This window comes from Perna viridis, chromosome 8 (assembly GCF_037379345.1).
Source record: "Perna viridis isolate PV_CMFRI_1.1 ecotype Kerala chromosome 8, ASM3737934v1, whole genome shotgun sequence".
Classification (NCBI taxonomy): domain Eukaryota; kingdom Metazoa; phylum Mollusca; class Bivalvia; order Mytilida; family Mytilidae; genus Perna; species Perna viridis.
The window spans coordinates 7015848-7037489 of NC_142452.1; the positions used below are offsets into that span (position 1 = coordinate 7015848).

General features: G+C 32.8%; 2 protein-coding genes across 3 annotated transcripts; both read left to right on the forward strand.

The window, feature by feature from the left end:
- Window positions 1–210: 210 nt before the first annotated feature.
- On the forward strand, window positions 211–4811 carry LOC148609137 (uncharacterized). Of its 2 annotated transcripts, none has more exons than XM_088540903.1 (3): window positions 211–358; window positions 3231–3420; window positions 4212–4811. In XM_088540903.1, the coding sequence occupies exons 2-3, from the start codon at window positions 3241–3243 to the stop codon at window positions 4356–4358; spliced, it is 327 nt and encodes a 108-aa protein (XP_088397029.1). In that variant the 5' UTR covers window positions 211–358; window positions 3231–3240; the 3' UTR covers window positions 4359–4811. The 2 variants fall into 2 exon arrangements, with proteins under 2 accessions (XP_088397029.1, XP_088397030.1); XM_088540904.1 differs by having other exon boundaries at window positions 215–347.
- Window positions 4812–17124: 12313 nt separating this feature from the next.
- Window positions 17125–18053, forward strand: LOC148609138 (uncharacterized). Its single transcript, XM_088541224.1, has 2 exons — window positions 17125–17400; window positions 17618–18053. Exons 1-2 carry the CDS (start codon window positions 17125–17127, stop codon window positions 17753–17755), a joined length of 414 nt encoding a protein of 137 aa, XP_088397350.1. The 3' UTR covers window positions 17756–18053.
- Window positions 18054–21642: the final 3589 nt, after the last annotated feature.

A 21642-nucleotide genomic window follows, 5' to 3' on the forward strand; every position in this document is an offset into this window, starting at 1 on the left:
TCGTTACGCTTTTTAAAAAATGTTATTTTATACACTTGTTCTTTAATAGTAGTTGTGTAATTTCCCATTTATGAGAAAATCTATTCTATTAATAAACATTTATGTTTACGTTGATACAGAACTTCCCCTTTTCCGTTACGTTTAAATCCCCACATAAAGTATCTCATTGGACAGTCCTAGTATTTTTGTTACTAAATATAAGTACAAGTATTTCTACGTCACAGGGGGTTCACCCAGTAAAAATCATAATACACAAAGGAGTTTGTACAACACAAAGAACATATCATACAAAGAAGAAAACTGAACTTGAACAGAATGGTGTTTTAAACTAACAGATACATTAAAAGGTCATTAAAAGGTATGTCGCATATATTTAAGTTTCACACGTGTAAAAATTTTAATATTAAGTTTCAAGTAAAAGAATTGATTAGAAATCGCGATCGCTGGTTTCTCAGTATCATATATAAGTCATGGACTTAAGATATTTTCAAAATATTGAGTAATTATGGTAGTTAATGTTATTGTATTATGAATTTTTTATGTAATAATACCCTAAAGCTACGACCCCGTATCGGAAACGAAAACTGTGAATACAATGTAGTCATGCAAGTCACAGAATATTCAATTTGTGTGTCTTTGGTGGAATTGTGATTTTCTTGTGGGACAGGAAAACTTCAAAACTTTTTTGTCAACCTCGCGAACCTTACTTTTTGTCTGTATAATTAAAACAAAACCCCGCAAAAAATTGGAAAATTCACCATTTCAGAAAATTTTTGCCAAATTTTTGCCAGAATATTTTTGTTTACTCCAGATGCAAATCTTTATGCTTAACAAAAGTCAGGGCCAGAACTTTCCCAGTCCCTTCCAAATGGTCCTTCTGTGTCTAATAAACCAGTACGGAACCGTTTTGGCTGTCTATGTAATGTGTTTAATTAAGTGTTGATTTAGCTCAGTTGTTCTGCAGTTATGGGTTATAAGTATCTAGTTCGAATTACTGAACTTTCCTATAACATTGATTATTCTCAACTAAGACAGATCGGTCATTAGTTGACATTTATTACTCCATACAAAGCGGTGTATAATATACCTACTACTTCATTTATTAAATGTCATATTTTATCTCTATTCGTGTCCATATTTCCGCGAAAAATTAATTTCTTTCTCGAAACGTTACAGTTGGTTTAGTTCGATCTGATATAATTGGTCAAATCGAACCTTTTAGTCAGAGTTTGCAGTGCGCGGAATGTAACGATTTTTTTCAAAACAAAGTTTTTGGCTGGTTTTTCTTATTGCTTGTGGAATATTCCAATATTTGTAATGGTTTGTACTACTGACTTCAGAAAATATCTTATGAGCAGTTGATAAATAAGTTAAATCAAATGATCAAATATCAGTAATTTGGACAGGACGGGCCCTCTGTTATCCATTTTGGAGAAGAATGTTCATTAATGTGGGCGATGGTTCTGAAATGATGTTTTGAATATGCAGTGTAGTAGGTAATTTTGCTGTTGAGCCATTTGGGTTATTTGTAGCACATGACCAGAACTTTACTTGTAGTTGTGTTTCCCTTTGATGACATTAATTGCAATAATTACCCTATTAAGACTTCATCAGAGGTGTCATGACAACCCTCCAGTAAAAAACGTCACCCTAATTCAATTGTCATCTGATCAGATAATCTAATTATCAATCAATTAGTCCTAGATCAAACAAATAATTAAGATGACGAATTAATTTATATATCAAATCACGCATTAATTTTTGTTACTCTGTTACTCATATATGTACTTGCACCCCGTGATTCAAATAGGAAGTTACAACAATAATACTGAACTAAACGTGTAAGTCCTACTTTATTATAATTGTTTATTGATGAAACGAACTTAGTAATTTTCAAGTGTTATTAATAGGTACAAAGTGTCTATTATTTACTCCAATGATTTTTTTCCTGTATGTCACATAAAGTTGTGTTCTAATACAATAGGATTTCTTTGCGTACTAAAGTTTTTCGCCGTAGGAATGTAAAAAATATTTATATATTTTTTTTTAAATTTTCACATATACTTTCATTTTGCTTTCAATACCACACAAAATTTTATTTTAAGAATGACCAGGAATTGCCTTTTAACGAATCCCGTGATAATTGAACGTCTTCGTTTTTTATCTTGGCATTTGCATGAAGACCTTGTTTATGGTATATGTTGGACGTGTTTTTATAAAAAAAATTTTGAGTGAACTTTGTGTGCCAATATGTTGTTTTTGGATTTTGAACTAACCCACAGGAAAAGTGAGTACTCTTTGGAGGTTGGTACAGTTTGTTGTCTTTTGTTCTATTGTTAATAAAATGTTTCTTATAAAGCAGTTTTTGACATGACATTGGTTGCTTCCTTACTGTGTGACTTATGATGTACCGTGATTTTCAAAACCGCATGGGAAAAATTGGGATTGATTTTAGATACAATGGCGACATAACTTCATGTAGGTTTAAACTGGACTGGAGCTGGCATGTCAGTTAACTTCTAGTAGTCATTAGTTTATACATTTGTGTAATTTATATTCACTATCTTCATTTCTATTTTTACAAGTGACTCAGACCTTTTTGAACTGATTTTTAGGTGTGTTTAATTGTGTAATTTTTGTAACAGTGGCAAATTAATTAAATTAATTAACCCCGCCGAATTTTTTTTGTTCGTTATTATGTTTTCTGGGTCGATCTCAAGAGTTAAATCCAAATTCGACACATTTTTACTGTTAGTTTTATTGTTGGGAGGGTTGAGCGCCCACAAACATGTTTAACCCCGCCACATTCTTTATGTGCCTACCCCGAGACAGGAACCTGTAATCCAGTGGTTGTTGTTATTCTTTGTTATTCGTTTTTACTATGTAGATTATTATAAGTCCATTTTAGTCTTTTATGAAAAATTTCATTTGTTTTTGGGATTGTTACAGCTTGCTTTATGTAATGGGTTTTGCCCATCGTGGAAGACCATAGGGTGACCTGTAGAAGTTATTCGTTGCTTGGTATGTGGTGGATGGCTGTCTCATTGCGCAATCATACCACATCTCATATTTTTATATAGGCATATTAATATTATGTATAGTGGACTAGATGTTTTAAAAGACTGACAACGGTTCCGCTTTCAGTATAGTATTAGTAATGTGTACTTTTTAATTACGAATCACCACAAATGCAATCCATATTCTCGAACTTTGTTTTTTTTTTATTTTAGCAAACCAACAATGTACGATAAAAACATAGTGTTAGGAAGTCAACAAGAAACATCAGACGAAAAGAAGACGTGTGATGTTGTAGCAGTTTTTATGCCAGACGAGGAAATCCAAAACCAACTAGTACAGAAACTGAATAAATCAACAGAATGTATTGATTATAGGAGTTATCTACCAGTCTACCAACCAACTGTAAGTCATTCTTAAAATGGTTTGAATTATTGTTAGTATTAATTATGCTTGTAAAACCGATTAGATTCTACGGACTGATTTAGCTCCCTCTTTATAGACATGGATATTCTTTGTGTTTTAAATATTATTTCAATGGTTTGAGAGATTAGATAAAGTCGCAGTTCTCTAATGCCTGTTTCGGAGATTATAGATGTACCTGTAATTATATTCAGAATCAGATTACTTTGTTAGAGTGTCATATGTCTGTTTTCCATGTCAGGTCCCTGGGTTGCATTCTTTTGATTACCGCTATAACCTTGGTTCCCTTGATTACTCTTTCAATAGATGAAGGTAAATAACCACTTCTAAAATATTTACACGTTACTAATTTGTTGTGTTTCTATTGGCCAGCCCTGTATTACATTTAACCGTGAACATTAATTACAGCTTACTTTGTATCAGTATATATCCTCTACGTAAACCATAAACCCTCTATAACGAAGACACTGTATGATTAGCAAGTAAGCCAGTACTGGTGTATGCGAGTCATTTCCTATAATCTATCAATGCGGCCTAACTGTATATTAATCTATCATAACCTGCATGAACCAATGCTTTCTGAAGACACGTTCAGAGCGACACTAACACGCGATTGAATCAGTTGTAAAGTCATGAATGTACCAGGACAGAAAGTTTTGATTTTAAGAACGACGCTGTGCTTGTGTAATATAAAATTAAATGCTTTTTTAACCGATAGAAATTATTAATACAAATAGCACTAATTTTTTATTGTAGTCATCCTTTTTTTTCAGACCGTGCCATTTTCTAACAGACAAGACATAAAGCGAGAAAAACAGAGGAAAAGATTGCTGGTTTTTCTTTATGCTTCCATCATAGTTTTGTTTATGACACTAGGCGGATCAATAGGATTCGGAATTTACAAAGAAATGATGTCTTGAATGTTCGAAAACGGATGTCTCGACCATCTGTGGTGAGCGGACACGCTTCCATGAAGTAAACAAGCACACGAGCTTTCTTCTTACGACTGGATTTTGTGCTACATTCAAGTGCATTAAGACTCTCTATTATAACTGATTATTTATACGAGTATTTTCAAGGGTATATAACTGAGCGACAGGTTTACAGGGACTGAAGGTCACGTTGAGTATTGTTGTACATTTATTTTGACTAATAATTCAGGTTGTTCTGTTACATTGTAAGTTTGTTTCATTTGGTACATATCTTGTATGTTGACTTCTTTTGAACTTTCACCACTACCATCATTAGCATTATCATCATCACGATCAAAATCGATATAACTATTAAACATCGTTGAATCATAATATTTCCATGCAACATTTTTCTATTGTTATAAAAGTTTTTCGAAGATACAAAATAAATTGTTCTGTTGATGCAGCTTCCTATTTTTTACACTACCTCATAATTTGCGTTCATATATTTGTATGACGTCGTCGTCAGTAGGCACTTGGTTTTATTGCGATAACGTGAGTATTAGTTGGGTGTTCCTTATACAATTTTATAACAAGGCTACAAACTACAAAAGGAAGGTTTGTATTAGTTTAGGGGGTGCCCCAGACGTTTGAGAATTAGGGGCATATAACAAGCATTTTATAGAATTCAATTATATAAATCCAGTAAAAGCTTAAGAATGTCTATGATAATGTTCTACAATGTTCGATACCACTATGATCAGACTTGGCTTGATGACTTTAGCTTCAGGTCTGACACCCTCTTCTCTACATCCATGGGATTCACTAAATCTGTCTTCATATGGCTCTGTTAATTCATTACATTTGTCCCAGGTGACCAGAGTACTAATGTTCTACAATGTTCGATATCACTATGATCAGACTTGGCTTGATGACTTTAGCTTCATGTCTGACACCCTCTTCTCTACATCCATGGGATTCACTAAATCTGTCTTCATATGGCTCTGTTAATTCATTATATTTGTCCCAGGTGACCAGAGTACTCTTTCTAGCCTGAAACTAATTGGATTTTTCTCTGGAAATGTTTGGCTCTTGTCCAGATATACAGCCAGAATTTTGTTTTCTGATGTAGTACTAGTTTTCCAAGAGTTTTTTTTTGTCTGTTTCACACTCCTTCACCAAGTGCTTGTTATGTCTCGTAGAACCTGTTAGTGACACCCAGGATAGCTGACCTGTGATAAAGCCACCTAGCCATGGGATATGATGTGCTTTAGGGTTCTTCTTTTTCCAGATAGGGACCCTCTGGTGTTTCTAAAAGGCCCCAGCTATGGAATTTTGCTGATGTTGGTGATCTCAGATCTTTTTGAACAATTCTTCGTCTCTCAGTTGTAAAATATTAAATACCAATCATATTAATATTTCAAATTTCGATATGCTGTACACGTGTTTCAAGAATCTCTTATCAGCAGATATATAGGAAGATCTAAATCCAAATATATTGCATGCAAGACGTAATCAGAATCAAAAACTATCGAAATAGAAAGCCAAATATATGACCAAGAGGTTCTACTACCATATGCAATACAAGGAATGAAGCTTAGGTGTTTTAGGGATTTTGAAATTTGTAACACTGCGACTTTTGATAAATATAGTATGATATAGTTCGTTGTCAAACAAGTTCTGAGGATCTTAAAACCATTTACTGAGATATTTGGTGGTGATTCTCTATCTTTTTTTACAGATTTTGCGGACGATTAATTGTCGCTTTGTAAGAGACCCATGTTGGATAGTTCAATGCCTTGGAATTTTCTGATCTTATCTATGTTCCGTATGCCTCACTTCCTTGATTTTTATTATTTGGATGCTTGTCTTTTCTCTTTGCATTATTTCATCAAACCATTTTGCTAAGCGATCGTTTGAATTTTCAATGATGAATATGATGTTCATATCCTTTCTTGAGCTTTTCCTTTTAAAAAATTAAAATGGATTACCTAGCTTCAGAGATCATTCTTGCCCATAATGCCTTTTTATATAACTCATTAAGTAAGCACATTGATTGTGTATGTGAGTCTGTTTTAATGGTAAGATAGCTATGAAACCTCTGTTTGGTGCTTGCCTTGTGTTGCTAAATGTCTCTGCACGGTTTCCCTTTCTTTTGCTTTATTTCCATGTCCATACCAAATAAATAAATAATTTTTATCAACTAAGTGTCACTAACTGTCCTTCCTTAAACCTTTGTCGTCCCTAGGACAGATGGCGTATTTTTTTTATCGTCAGTATCTACGACATTCAATGATCAGATGTTTTACACAGTGGCAATAACATTTGTGGTACAATATCTTTAACAAAGATTTCAAAATCTTTAACAAAATCTTTAACACTGGTCTTTATTACATAATTCATTTTGCGTTGGAGATGTTTTTTTTAACCACTACCCGTCAAGTGAAAACAAAATCTCCCGAACTGCATCCCTAAACGAATAAGTCTGTATACACATCCCAATATCTACAATTTTTGACTGTGCTTGCTCTCGCTCTCTCTCTCTCTGTTAATACTTTGCTTGATTAGCTTCTCTCTGTTTTCAAATACGTTTCATTTTAGAAGTTTTCTTAATTCTTAAGTCCGGTTATGATTTTTAACCGACTTTCTTTTGAATGTTGCATGGAATTTACTATTTCCAATATTGTTCTTTTAATGAAGAGTCTTGCTTCGAGCAAGAGATAAATCTTCAAGCGTTCATGACACGAGTAATTATATTTTGGAAGATAGATATTTTATTCTCAGAAAACATGAATACAGTGATAGACATTACATCATAATGAAGAAAAAAAACCCAAGAAAATAAAACAAAACAAAACAAAAACAAAAAACAAGACAAGACTCCACACACACACACACACACGCACGCACGCACGCACACTCCCAATTTACATCACACACTCACCCCTTCATACTCCAGGAAAACATTAACTTCTTAAAAGGAGTTTAAAAGATAAGGCTAGAGAAAATCTGTTTTTGTGATGCATTTTATAAATCTACATAGTTTTTCCAAGCTTGTTCTATTTTAGGAACACATAACTTGTCGGTATTTTAAGATATGAGGTCGTGTTGACAGGTTTTTATTGATTAGTATGTTTCTTTTTATACTGAAAAAGGAGCACTCCATAATGTAATGAAACTCGTCTTCAATTTTAGAGTCATTACACTTATTACAGAATCATTCACCTCTTTCGATCCCGTTCCATCGCCCTGTTTCGATTGGCAATTTGTGATCTGTAAGTGCAGAGTGAATAAATCCTTGATTTCAAGATTTGTTAAATTATTTTCAAATTTGGATTATGTTTTAAATAATATATATATAATAATTTACCGTTTTAGGGAAATTTCGGATCATAGCATGGCATTCTTAAATAAATTGGTCTTTCAATTTTGTTTTTAATGCAGCTATTAACCAATCCGTATTAAGAACTGTTTGGTATAACCATATATATGAGTAAGCAGTATCGTCCAATATTTTCTTTATGTGTTTCAACCAGGAAAACTCATAATTGTTTTCCATATATAATTTAAATACAATACGCTTTAGTTTTTCTTCTCTTTCATTTAATAGACGCGCTCAAAAAGATATCATTCTTAATTTGATATCAACATTCTCTGGCATTATGCCAACTTCACCATATATCATATAATTAGGTGTTGATAACTTTAATTTGAGTAAGAGTTTGCAAAACCTTAGTTGAACCTTTTCTAGGCATGATATTGATTTGCTAAAACCCCATATTTCAGTCCCATATATTCAGATAAGTTTAACCATTTTATTAAAGAGGTCGATTTGACACTCAATTGACAAATTATGTGTAACAGTTTTTCCTCTTTTAAGAACTTCATACATTGCTTTTCTAGCCCTTTCTTTCTCCTTTTTAATAGTTTTATTGAAGTTTCCTGCCCTGTTTAATAAAATTTCAATGTAATTAAACTCATTTACAGTTTACAAATCTGATCCATTTAAATAAAACTTTAGATTTTGACTCTTTCTACTGTATGAGAAAATCATAATTTTTTGGGGTTTTTTTTAATATCAATTTTGAGCCTCCAGTTTTCACAATATGTATAAAATGCATTTAAAATTTCCAGTAAGCCTGTGGCGAACTCTGCCATCAGAACAGTATCGTCGGCGTACAAGAGAATAAAAAGTTTAAAAAAAAATAAGGTTTATCGAGAAGGCAACTTGAAACAGTATCTAGTCCTGATAAATTTGCATTTTCTAGAAAGGTTTGCAAATCGTTGAGATAAAGTACAAAAAGAAAGGTTGAGAGATTTTCACCTTGTCTGACACCCATATTACATTGGAAATAATTAGACTTGTCATTGTTAATATATAACTACAAGATTTTACATTTATATACATATTTAGAATAACATTATACATTTTACCATTTATATGGCTAAGTAATATATTGTACCAAAGTGCATCTCTCCATACCGTATCAAAAGCCTTTCCAAAACTGTTAAGGCACAAAATATTTTTTTCATTTTTGCTTAAAGAATTTCAAAAAAGGAAAAACGGCGAATAAACTGTCTGTAATTGAGTATGATTTCCAGAATTCCATTTCATTTTCGTACAGAAAATTGTTCGCATAAGAAAGTCTATCGTTCAAAATAACAGTGAAAAGCTTCCCAACTTAGAATTGTGATTGGTCTAAAATTGTTTGGATCCAGTGGATCCCCTTGTTCACATTATTTCATAATAATCAATTGATTATCCTATTTATACATTTTCTCCATAATTATTTACTGTTTTCAACATAAATTTTAAATTTTGCGATCGGCGTATTGATATGTACGCTGAGACGTTTTTGAGGGGGAAAGTCCGAAAATGAAATTACCTAATTTATTTCAATGTGTGAATGATCGACTTTTTTTTTACAAAATGAACAATTGATAAATCACTGGTATCTTTATCATGATCATATAAAATCAATATTACAGAGCTTTAATATCATGGAAATTCAAAGATTAAAGTACATTATCATTTAGTGTTTATCCATCAAATACACGAGTTGTATGACGGGCGTGCCGACCGAATATGATTTTTCCGACGCAGTGGGTATAGTTTCGCTTTTTATCCTTGACCTTAAAGACGCTCTTCCATGGAAACACAAATCACCTGATCACGATACTGTTTCCCGATTGACCAAATACTGATAACTTAGTGGCATTCGAAAAAACTGTATCGAGAATTGACATTGCATGCCATGGGTTGTTTCCTGAATGAAATGTAGAAAAAGAACAATTTTACTGCGTCGGCTATCTTTTTTTTAAAGATAGTACTTGTTCTCATTTAGCCTCGACATGAATCATAGTTTACTTTAAAAGATCTGCAGAGTTAGCTGGATTTACTATATATTTTATATGAATTTTACTAGTTTGTCTTTTCAATCTGATTATGATTCACTTTCTATTTTTCAACTCCACTGTCGTTTAAAAGTGACAACATGGCCAAAAATTATATTTAGTTGAAACCATCTTATTTGATAACAAGAGCAATCAAATGTTTATAAGCATGCAACGATGATTTATAGAAGCTTTGAGCTTGTTTCTGAATCCTAATTGTTAATTTATGTAAATTAATAATATGATTTGTATGTTTTCATGAATAAATATTGTTTACACTAATGCCGTTAAGAATAAATATTAATCAAAGCGCCGAGGCACTGAGTCAAGGAAGACCTCAAAGTAATCAAAAATATTCGTGTAACCAAATGGTAAGCTAAATAAACCAATCAAAACTTACTCATCTTAAAGAATAATCATTTGTTTTAACGCAGTGTATATTTATACAGTCCGTTTATCAATACATATTTTTGGATCTTCTTTTGTATTATTGTTTTTGGTATTCCTAGCTTTACACATATGTTGATGTCCTCAAATTTCCTAATACTTAAATCAGCATTTCTTACAAAATATGAATTCCATTGAGAATCATAGACTATCAATATTCGACGAATTTTCAAAGTAAGAATGGACCCACACCTTGAAATTTCGGTTTGGAGATGCATGAAATAGAAATGAATCCTGCAGACTGGGGGAAGTTGAACAAGGACTAATCTCAAGGGAGAAATGAGCAAAAAACTTTTCCTTGCTTGTGCTCACTTTGATGTAGTATTTTTTAAAAATAAATTAAAACTAAAATTTGTCCTTGTCATTGTTGTCTAGATTAGGCTATGTTATGTACAATAAATGATTACCTTTCTCTAGGAATTTTTCAGTTCAAACAAGGATAAAAACTCTTGTTGTAAAAATTGCTATGCAGTTTAAAGATCACTAAACTAAAAACAACTTTGTAGCTCATAGATTTGAGCTATTTAAGCTTCCAATTAAGTTGGAAAGTCAATGGTATAGAGATGTGGTGAATTCAGGGAATATGATGTCTTAATCACACATGCACTTTGAATATAATCCTTTTTTTTCTCTCCAAAACAAAAAAGTTACTAGTGAACCCATACCCCATGAGTACCAATTTTTTTATGATGAATCACTATTTGCTGAGTGTTTTATACCTGCCTGCCTTCAATAATATATGTGCATTTCTTTCACTTTTTTTCTGCATGATTGTTTCACAATTGTGTATAAGATTACAATTCAAGTAACTCTTAGGTTTTGCAAATATATAAGTGCTAAGAAATCAGGTTTCATGTTTTTATAGTTTTTTATTAAGAGAGGTTGACATATACATTTACAGCTGCTTCATGCTACACATACATGTACCAGCACTTGAGAATCATGAATTTTGTTTCATGTTGAAATAGTGTCCCAGCACAGAAGTGGTCTGTTTTACTTTTGCTTTCTTCCCACTTCATCTAGTGAAACTTATTAGTAATAACCACTGAAAAGAAACCAAGGAAAAAAATTCATAACAGTGTCTGATATAAGCAAAATGTTACAATGTAAACTCATGAAAATATACATGTATTTTAACCATATGATATGGAGAAACCTCCTATTGTTGGGAAATACTGTTACATGTACATAAAATTTCGTGAAAATCAGGCAAAAATAAAGGTTGGGTGGTGATAACAGTACCAGGTGTTTACTGGTTTTTAAACCACCTGATGAAAACTGATCGATTGAAAATTTGCTTACAATATTTCTGTCATTATTCATAGTTTTTGTCCTACATTAAAAATATATATTAATATAGTATCTATCTACTACATTTCAGTGTTTTTAGGTTTTATTATTTTAATATCTCTATCAGCTGTATTAATTAAGTAAAAATAAACATTTCTTTCTCTATAATAATTCAAATTTATCTGAACATAACAAACTTTACAAAAATGTACAGTGTATTTCATGAGCACATCTTTGTTTCAATAACTATTAATAACAGGTAACATACACGTAAGTAAGAGTAGAACAGGTTACTTTTCACCATCATTGTTAAAACAACATCCCCTCATAACCAGATAGATCACAAAACGTGGTTTGGAGTGATGAGGTTAAAAGCAATTTCATTTACCAGACAAAAGCATTCTAAATACAGAAAATGAAAAGCTAGCTAAGAATATTACTTTAGGGCTTCTTCCATGTATGATTTTAACTACCTACTGATTTATAATGATGTTTGGACCCCCATTTCAAAACCTCTGGCCCAATCCCTGAATGTTGATTTATTTGTGAGCAATTAATGTCACATTGTAAAGTAGAAAACAAATTAGATACATGTATTACTATATTACAAATATCATAATTCCATGTATGAAATCTTTAATTGATACTGTACTGCATACGCCAGTAACCATAGTTAGAGTACATGCACATGTATTTTTGTAGTTTTCGGTGTAAATTTCTTGTTCACAGACATACAAATGTAAACTGCAAATTTTGCTAAGAAATATGACTACACTGTTCTACACTAGCAATAAAAACAGTATACCTATCACCAGTTTTGAAATTTTTAAATAACTGTGTACATACAAAGTATATGAAAAAATAATGTATACCTTCAACAATTACCTTGTACATTATACATGTAAGAATATAGGGTACTTGAAATGGGTCTAGGGGTATGATATACAGTATATACAGTATGCGATATAGGTCTAGGGGTGTGATATACAGAAGGCAATAAAGGTCTAGGGGTGTGATATAGAATGTAATATAGGTCAAGGGTGTGATATAGAATGCAATATAGGTCTAGGGTGTGATATACGGTATGCAATATAGGTCTAGGGGTGTGATATACGGTATGCAATATAGGTCTAGGGGTGTGATGTACAGTATAAGTTATGTCTAGGACTATGATATACAGTATGTGATAAAGGTCTAGGAGTGTGATATAGGGTATGCGATATAGGTCTAAGGGCGTGATATAGGGTATACGATAAAGGTCTATGGTCGGTGTGGAAGTTTGGATGTAGGAACATGTACATGTACAAGTGTATGTGTAATGTCATGGCTTATGTGTCCACTGGAATCCCAAGGACATTACTTTATTTCACTGGATACCCCTCCTTTTGATAGTTCAAGATTACGTACTGAATGTGATGAATATGCCACATGACCTCCTTTCATCCTAACCGTTGAAACGGAGACATTGTTTATGTCTTTGCTTTGAAATCATAATAATTTAACAATTCTGTTTATTTTCTATTTTAAATACTTCTTTGTTTGCTACATGTATGTACATGTACATGTGTGTTTACCATTTTATATTATGTATGTACATGTACATGTAGTAATTAACTTATATGTACGCAGTGCTTGCATATTATGTACAGAAGACAAATCCCTGGGATCAAGTTGATCACACATGAAATTTTCCAATTAAAAGGAGGTGTGCCAACCCCATGCACCCTCCCCTGTAATCTCTACTTACTACACAAAAAGTGTACATTGCAGCTCGGAAAATCCGTCATTAGAAGCTCCCGACATGTTCATTAAAATGGTCAGATCGAGAGAAATAAATTGGCAAATCTCAATTGAGCCTTCCTCCCTGCGAATGTTCGGGTCAATTTGACAAAACAACCCAGCTCTCTGCGTCAAAATTTTAATAGTTCATATCATATAATCATTTAAATCTTGCAGTTCTACACATATTATATGGCCTTAATATCGTTACTCGAACATGTGTTATGTAAAGTAGACATCACATATTTGACGTGGAGTGAGATCGGCGGTGGAGCGATATCTTAATGCAAACTTTGAAAGGAGAACAATCCGCGGAGTGTTATTTTGGTAGTTATATATTGAAATATCTACCCTGGTTACGTAATTTGGTTGCCGACGATCTCTAAGCCTAGTTCAGTCTATAAATAGACTTCCTTGACAAAAACCGAAACATACACAAAGAATCCATTGTGTGAAATGTTTGTACACTCGTTTATATCTGCTGCATTTTCTAGTTTCTGTAATCAGTAGTCTTGTTTACTTTGTCAAGTAGGACGAGTGGTAAAGCAGCAGATCGAAAAACAAAGTGCCGTTGAGATTAGGTAGTCATTACTGCAGATCGTGCTTATGAGCCCTTTTCTATAAAACCTTTGCAGTAGGGAAAGGGTGAACATGCTGCTAGGGAGGGGGGAATCGACCGAAACATCTTATGTCTTGATATGTACAAAATAACTTAATTGCATAATGAAATCTTATTTTTATATTTTTGGATACAAAAGATGTTTATTACTTTTAATTACAATTTCTCAGTTTTTATATACGCAATAACTTTATTGTTCATATCTTCTGCACGGTTTTGACCACTAATTTTACCTATTGTTACTGGTGGCAATTTTATGCTACCCACTCGTGTTAAAATTAAACGGAATAATGAACCGTAATGGAAGCAGGAGTTCAAGTGCGCTATAAAACCTGTTTAACCCACCTTTCACTTTGAAATGCCAGGACCAAGTCAGGTTTCAACTTTTCGGTTTTTACACTGATATTGTCATTTCCTTTTGACTACTACCGAAGACCTATAATTACAGGTCTATGTACGTATTATACGTAGGTAATTTGGTTATCACACTTCATTAATTTAAATATTATCGTCCAGTGTCATAGTTAATATATTTGTTTTACTGTTTTATTCACGAAAACCAATTGATTGTCCTATTTATTATACAAATATTCTTCATAATTGACTGCCATTTTCAGCATATATATTTCAAATTCTGGCCCCGTGCATGTCCGGGTGTCAAAAGAATAAGATTGCTGCTGCGCTAAGCTTGTCTTAAAAGGTGACTAAATAGCGCTCAGAACTCTGGCCGGTGGCTAGGGCGCTCTATCCACAGAACAACTGGATTATGTGTCCCAGGTGGTAGAATGGGGTACCCCAGTCATACAACATGCTGATGTTATCTAAGCACAATTATTTTCCTCTATAGTAAGAGTTTACTTATTGATACCGTAATTTAAAGTATGTGCCTTTCCTAAAAAGCAGAATATATATTTAGCAAAGTCACATAAAAGGATGTGAACTATACATGACTCGTTCCTGCTCTTTCCCGACTTACCACCAGTCCAAAAAATGATAAGTGAAATTTTCGCAGTCCATATTTTCCGGGATGAATAAATACCGATAATTGTAAAATGAATGGTTTGAAAAAGGGTGTGCATTTCAAGAGTTATATGCCATGAATACTGTTTATTAAAAATATTAAATTGAAAGAATTAAAATTCATATACAACGGATTCATGTAATAAAATGTACATGAAGTAGAAAGACTATATGTAAATAATTAAATATATGCACTATTCTTTAAAAAGAGTGTTTACACTTGTTGCAGACCATTTGGGGAAAGTGTATTTAGGTTATACGCTGGTGCATTGTTGTCTTTCATCATACCTGTTCTTTTTTCTAACATTCAGACTTTCAGAATTAAGTTTACATATCGTTTGTATACATCACTACAGAAACATAATTATCATTTTGTACAGATTGCAAGTATGATACGAAGAGTAATCAAGGAAACCAAGATTCTAGCGGAAACCAAAAGATTGTAATCCAGGGACAAATATCATACACAGATCTATTCAATCAAGCAAAACATAAACTATATCTCCGCGGTCTTATAATCTCTTACTATTTAGAACGTATCAATCCGCTAGTTTGAAGGTGCTGCTAATTTACAAATTACAAACCCACAAAGCTGTGTCCGTTGTGTACTAACTAGCTTACAGAAAGAGGCGACACCTTGTGACCTTGAAATATAGAAATAATCTCGGCGTGATGTATATAAACATTAAAATTATTAAATTCTTTCTGTAAAAATAAGAATGTCAAAATGGGATCTAGTTAAATAACACTATAGCAATAAAGTTGAAAATGATAGCACTTTCCGTATATCCGTTACACCCTTGCATTATAAAGCTAGGACATCGTTGCTTTGAGCTGATAATTCGACTGTCTTTGTGGAAATAAACCACTAAAATCCCGCCAAAATTGGAACACAGTGTTAGCCAATCAAACAAGCTGACTGTTCCTATTCTTGGTTTAATTTTGATTTTCGTTCTAACATATATACCCAATACTGTTAGACCCGGTTTTTCTTTTAGAAACAAAACAATAAACAATAACAAAACGGTGTACTGTTAGAATAACTCATATATTAAAAAAGTGTTAACCACAGTTTATATATAGGCACGAGCAATGTGACCATGGATTATGATGATTGTTTTTTACAATCAGTTGCGGAGCCCAGCCTTGGGGAGACTTGGTCGACAAACTCGGTCCGTGTTTGTTCCTCTATCGACTGGGATGCTATGTTGACTCTCTGGCCTACTCCCAGTCCCCACGTGATCTGAGAGCGTTTTCCTACTCCGTTTAGGAGTACTTAACCAAAGAGTATGTGGCCATGGAACAATATTTTTTTGTAAATGTCAATTTTGTTAACAAATTTGAAATATGGTGAAGCAAATGATATAGATTTGTAAACATTTTAAGTATTGTCCTGAATACTATAAATGAGCCGTCTATCTTAGCTTACTCTATGTTCTTATATTGAACTAAATGATATTAACTTCTTTTAAAAGCATCATCATTATGAGACTTCAATCAAATAATTCTCTATTATGATAAAAAAATCAATTATGTTATGCGCTGGTGTTTTCTTTATGAATTTAATTGGTTAATTAGACCTTTAAGCTAAGTATTTGATTACACTACTACTACTACACATAACGACTAATCCTCAGACTCGCACATGTCAACTAGGAAAACACTGGTTATTGTATATATAAGCTCAGACATGTTGTTTACAATATATTAAATTAACAAAACAACATTTTTTATTTTATCGAAAGAAGAGTACACCGTAGTTCATCTTGATATTACAGTGTGATTCCACAAAAGGTATGAAACATTGCTGTTAAAGTCATATAATATTTATGTTTGCTCTTAACGGAGTTTATTTTTTGATAAACAGCCGAAGCGCATTTGATTTAGATGTTTGTAAACAGTAGAATTGTAACCCCAACACTAAGTCATAACTAAGTACAAATGAAACGCCGAGTAAAACAGATCAAGTAATGACAAGTTTGCGAATATCAGAATTCCCCAATGTGTATATAATTAATTCATAAGTTATGTCTTTATGTTTCTATGTGTATTATTTCGGCTTCTACATGTAGAGCGACAGTTTTAGCTGTATTGTCTACCCCCTTCTCGCGAATATATTTATTGACAGTCACATGCATGTGTTATTATAATTTCAGTAGTAAAATGTACCATGTAGCAATTGTTACTTCTGAATTATCTAGAAATCCTAACCATATCGACAGAACTATGAATATGCTGGAAAATCCGCTAGCTAATTTACCAGAGAAATCAAAGATCATCAGCGTTGGTATGATTCCGGATGTAGTCCCAGTAGTTGCAACGAATGATCGACATACACACATCGAGAATTCTTACGTCAAGATAAACTTGCCGAACGAGGAGACAGAAAGGAAAATACCCAACAGCATTCCTACAACGAAACATTCGTATTTTGGACCTAAACTGAATGCACCCGTTGTCGACTTCAGATATTATAACAAGAAACCAGTTTACCAAGGAACAGTAAGTATATGCTAAATAACTTTCAAGATGTCGTTGTTTAGTGAATACGTTTTAATCAGGCACTTAACGAGGGTATTCGACCTATCACTTCATACTCCATAACGATTATCAACGTCTCAAAAGATGTCTATTGAATACAAACAGTTGACGTAAGCTAATGTGTAAGTCAGCTTAGTTATTTTTTCATTGAAATAAAGTGTATTATTTCCTTTTGTAGACTATACCGCTTACAACAAATAAGACAATCAGAAGAGAGCTGACAGTATTCCATGGTCTTTTATTCTCGCTCATAATTATAGTAGGAACTATACTCGGAGCTTTTGCTGGATACGGGCTATACAAAGTTTTCGAGTAATGCTGATGGAAAACCTCATGTGGTTTAGAAATCTGGAGACAGTATTTGACCAATAGCAACACTGGAAGGGCAAGTTTATATGTGAATATACGAAGTCTTCTGAAACAACTGTATGGAGCATTTTGGAGGGTGTCCCCACAAGGATTGTTACTCCGGACACACATAAAAGTCTGATAAGAAGTCTAAGTTACAGACAATGGAAAAGTGCTATTTAAGCCTGAAATTACTTAGTGTGTAATTTATTCAGTATTTGAATTGTAAATATATATTCTAGAATATAAAATATTTCCATTTCACCAAATCATCAAAGTTGTCTTTCTTATTACGCTTAAAACGCACATTAATATCTAAGCTAATTCTGACGACTACTAACACGTAGTATTAATCAATGTAAACGATAGAAAAAGTAATAAACAATAAACAATATACAGAAGTCAGTCACATTAATTAAATGACGATTGATTAATTGAAAATTGAATTTTCAAACAAAGTTGATGCCACTACTTGTTGGAGGTTTTGTTCCTCGAAGGCATCACAAACCAAGTATATAACTATTCTTTCCCATATTTTGTAAATTCATAAAATGTTGAATTTATTATAGGAAAACCAAGGTTTATCTGCCCAGAGGTTTTGTAAGAATGGGCGCTATGGTTCTATATTTTTTACAGCATATTCAAAATCTATAATACAAAGACAACGTTAAGGCTACAAGAAAGTAAGTCCGTAAAATGAATTAAGCTCTAACTTAAAACCAGACAGAAGCTTATGATTAGTGATTCATGCATTTCTTGATCCAAAACCTTTTTTTATTGGAAATCATTCAGAAGGCCTCCTAGAAACAGTATTCGACAATAAGAGTGCAGATGAAAGTTGCCAACTGGAGATATTCAAACATAAAATTTGGTGACGTTCTATAACAAAAAAAGTACGGGAAAATTCCCCGCAAGAATATTTACGCTGTAACAAGTGAAAAAAAAATAGTCCACAGCTTATAGTAGATCCAAGGATACGAACATGGGAAGAGTTGTTTTAAAGACCTAACAAATGCATTTGAACAGTTTCATTGATTATCTTAATATATAATGAATCACCCCTGCCTGGTTTTTAGGCAAAACGATACTAAATACGTAGAAATACTTGCATGCGCTCTCGCGACCATAGAGGGCATAACAATATTCTTACAAGATTAATGCCTCTTGTATTTTGTATCACCTGGGTTAAGCTACTATCCCCAGAATCCGCGGTCTTATTATCATTCTTCTCAAATTACTGTGAAGTGCAGTCGTTGTTTTGAAATATAAAGTACTAATATTCTCCCTTGTACTTAAATACCACATAAATCATTATTACGCAATAATTTGTATATGCACAAACTGTTGTCCAGAGGATTAAAGTTGACAGTTTTAACGCTCTAATTTATGATGTACTTATTCATACACAGCTTGTGTCGGTAGTCCCACACAAATCGACGAATTGGTAAAATTTTAGGTTTTTGGTCAAACGGAAATCTTACTTTTCATTTATAATCTCATTACATGTATTAGATAATCCATTTAGATTTTAATGTCTTCAGCCATTTAAGTCGTTATTTGTATCAATGTACGCATGCAAACATATACATAATTAACCAACCAATATTTAACATTCCAGGGTTATGCAACACCTTTACCAAATAAATGTACATTGTATACTAATAAAGTAGCTCTGACCAGGCCAGCTGGTTAAAGGAAAAGTTTTTTTATGTCTTCTCAAAGTGGAGAACCTTACTAGATGACAAAACAATATATACATTTTGATGCTTTTCCAAAGTTTCATATTAATTGTTTGAGTCATTGTGCGAAAACTCGAAAACCACCTTTTTATGAATGAATTTCTGTAACGCGAAAACGAAAAATTGGAATTAAAAAATAAAGAGAGATAGACACTATGGATTACAAACTTTCTGAAAAGTTTCATTTTAATCCATGCGCGTTTGGAGTAATCGTGCGAAAACTTGCAGGACGCGGGTAAATCAATATTTCACAACTTCAAGTTGCAGGAGTATAAAAACACACCTTTGTAAGTAGGCATTGATAAATCTTTATAAATTTTATCATTTAAGAAAAAAAAAGAAAAAAAAACCTTTAACTCATTTCGAACTGTGTTCTTACTAGTTCAGTTAAAATCTACAAGTATTAATCAATTGCATGCACATTCCAATTGTACAGACATTTTCAGTAGTGCATATAAGCAGACATTTAATAGTTTTAACTTTATTAAAACTTTAGTTGATGAATGATACAAATGGTAAATGTCATGTGACCCACCACTGGTGACAAGAAAACTTGAGCATTCCACTTACATAATACATTGTAACACTAAGAGCATTTACTAGCTTCAAAACAAAAGATAACCGAACTCTCATATACCTTTTAAGTCAGTGTATTGCAAAATATGAGGTGCACAATGGCATCATCTTATAAAGAACTCGTGCAAGTTTCATCGAATTTCAGAGGAGTTGCGGATGACGATCCGCCGTTGGTTCACATTTTACATAATAAAACTTCAAAAGACGTTATGATGGAAATGCAAAGAATGTTATCATATGATAAAGAATGCCATTAAGTTTTTTTTTTCGAAATCCACCCTGCGGTTCAAGAAAAGTTGCGGATAGAAACTAGCGACGGACGGACGGAAGATTAGATTGACAATATGATCACTATATACATCCCACTCAGGGGTATGATAATGCATTTGTTCATGCTTTTCTCTAGTCTAGAAACCGTCGGCTCATATTTACTTCTAAGACACTCCATATTTATAAAACTGTAATCCTTTGTAATCATATTTACCAATACAAAGAAGTTGAACTACATTGGAGCTAAATGCTGTTACGTTCCTTTTGCAGAAGAAAACACAAATTAAATGATGACAAATATCATTGAAAATGAACTTGGATTCTATTTTGAATATGGTCCTTTATATAAATGACTATCAAACACAAGGTCATGACATCATTAGTGAAAAGGTTGACCCATAAAAACTGCCATATTTAGAACATACATTTTATTAGAATAGACGACAACATTGTCGCATGTCAACGGGACAGAATGGCGGTATATACAACAACTTTAATTTTTATTGCTTTGAATTTAAGTTTAAAGAATTATGTAATAATATTATTTTTCATTTCTTTGCCCTTAAATACATATACAACAATAAAGAAGAGCTAAATTTAACTTTAAAAAATAAAATTTGAACAACATTCCCAAGTAAGTTAAAAAAAACACGCATATACTAAATGTTAATATCCCAGTTTATAGTGAAAGAAAAATTGGAAACATTAGATGAAGATGAAAATTTGAAATGGGCATCCAATCAATGGACACGTTACGTAAAGACAACGGGGGCCGCTACAACAGAAGAAGTCTCAATATATTATTGTCTCTTGTGTATGGGGAATACGCTAAGACGGTACAAGAATTGTACAATAAGATTTTAAAGAAAGTTAAAGTTTGATTGTTTAACACTACAAAGTCAATGGCACCCTCCTAATTTATACAACAGTCGGCCCGCGCGCCTTTTTAACATAGATCGCTCCGATTTAACACGTGAAATTTTAGGGTTTTCCAAAATAGCAATACAATTAAATATGGAAACATCATTAACTTAAGCGGAATTCGAAAATCAAGAAATTGTGTCAATATTGGAATATTCAAATACCTGTAAGCCGAAATCTCATGCAAAGAAAAATGCAATAAATCTTTGATTTTCTCAAATTTGGCAAAACTTATACATTATGCCCACATTTGCAGGATATTCGTGTTATGCGTGACTGAATTGAAAAGGAAATTTGTTGGTAAAGTAAGCACACATTATTCTAAATATAATGCAATATCCACAACTAA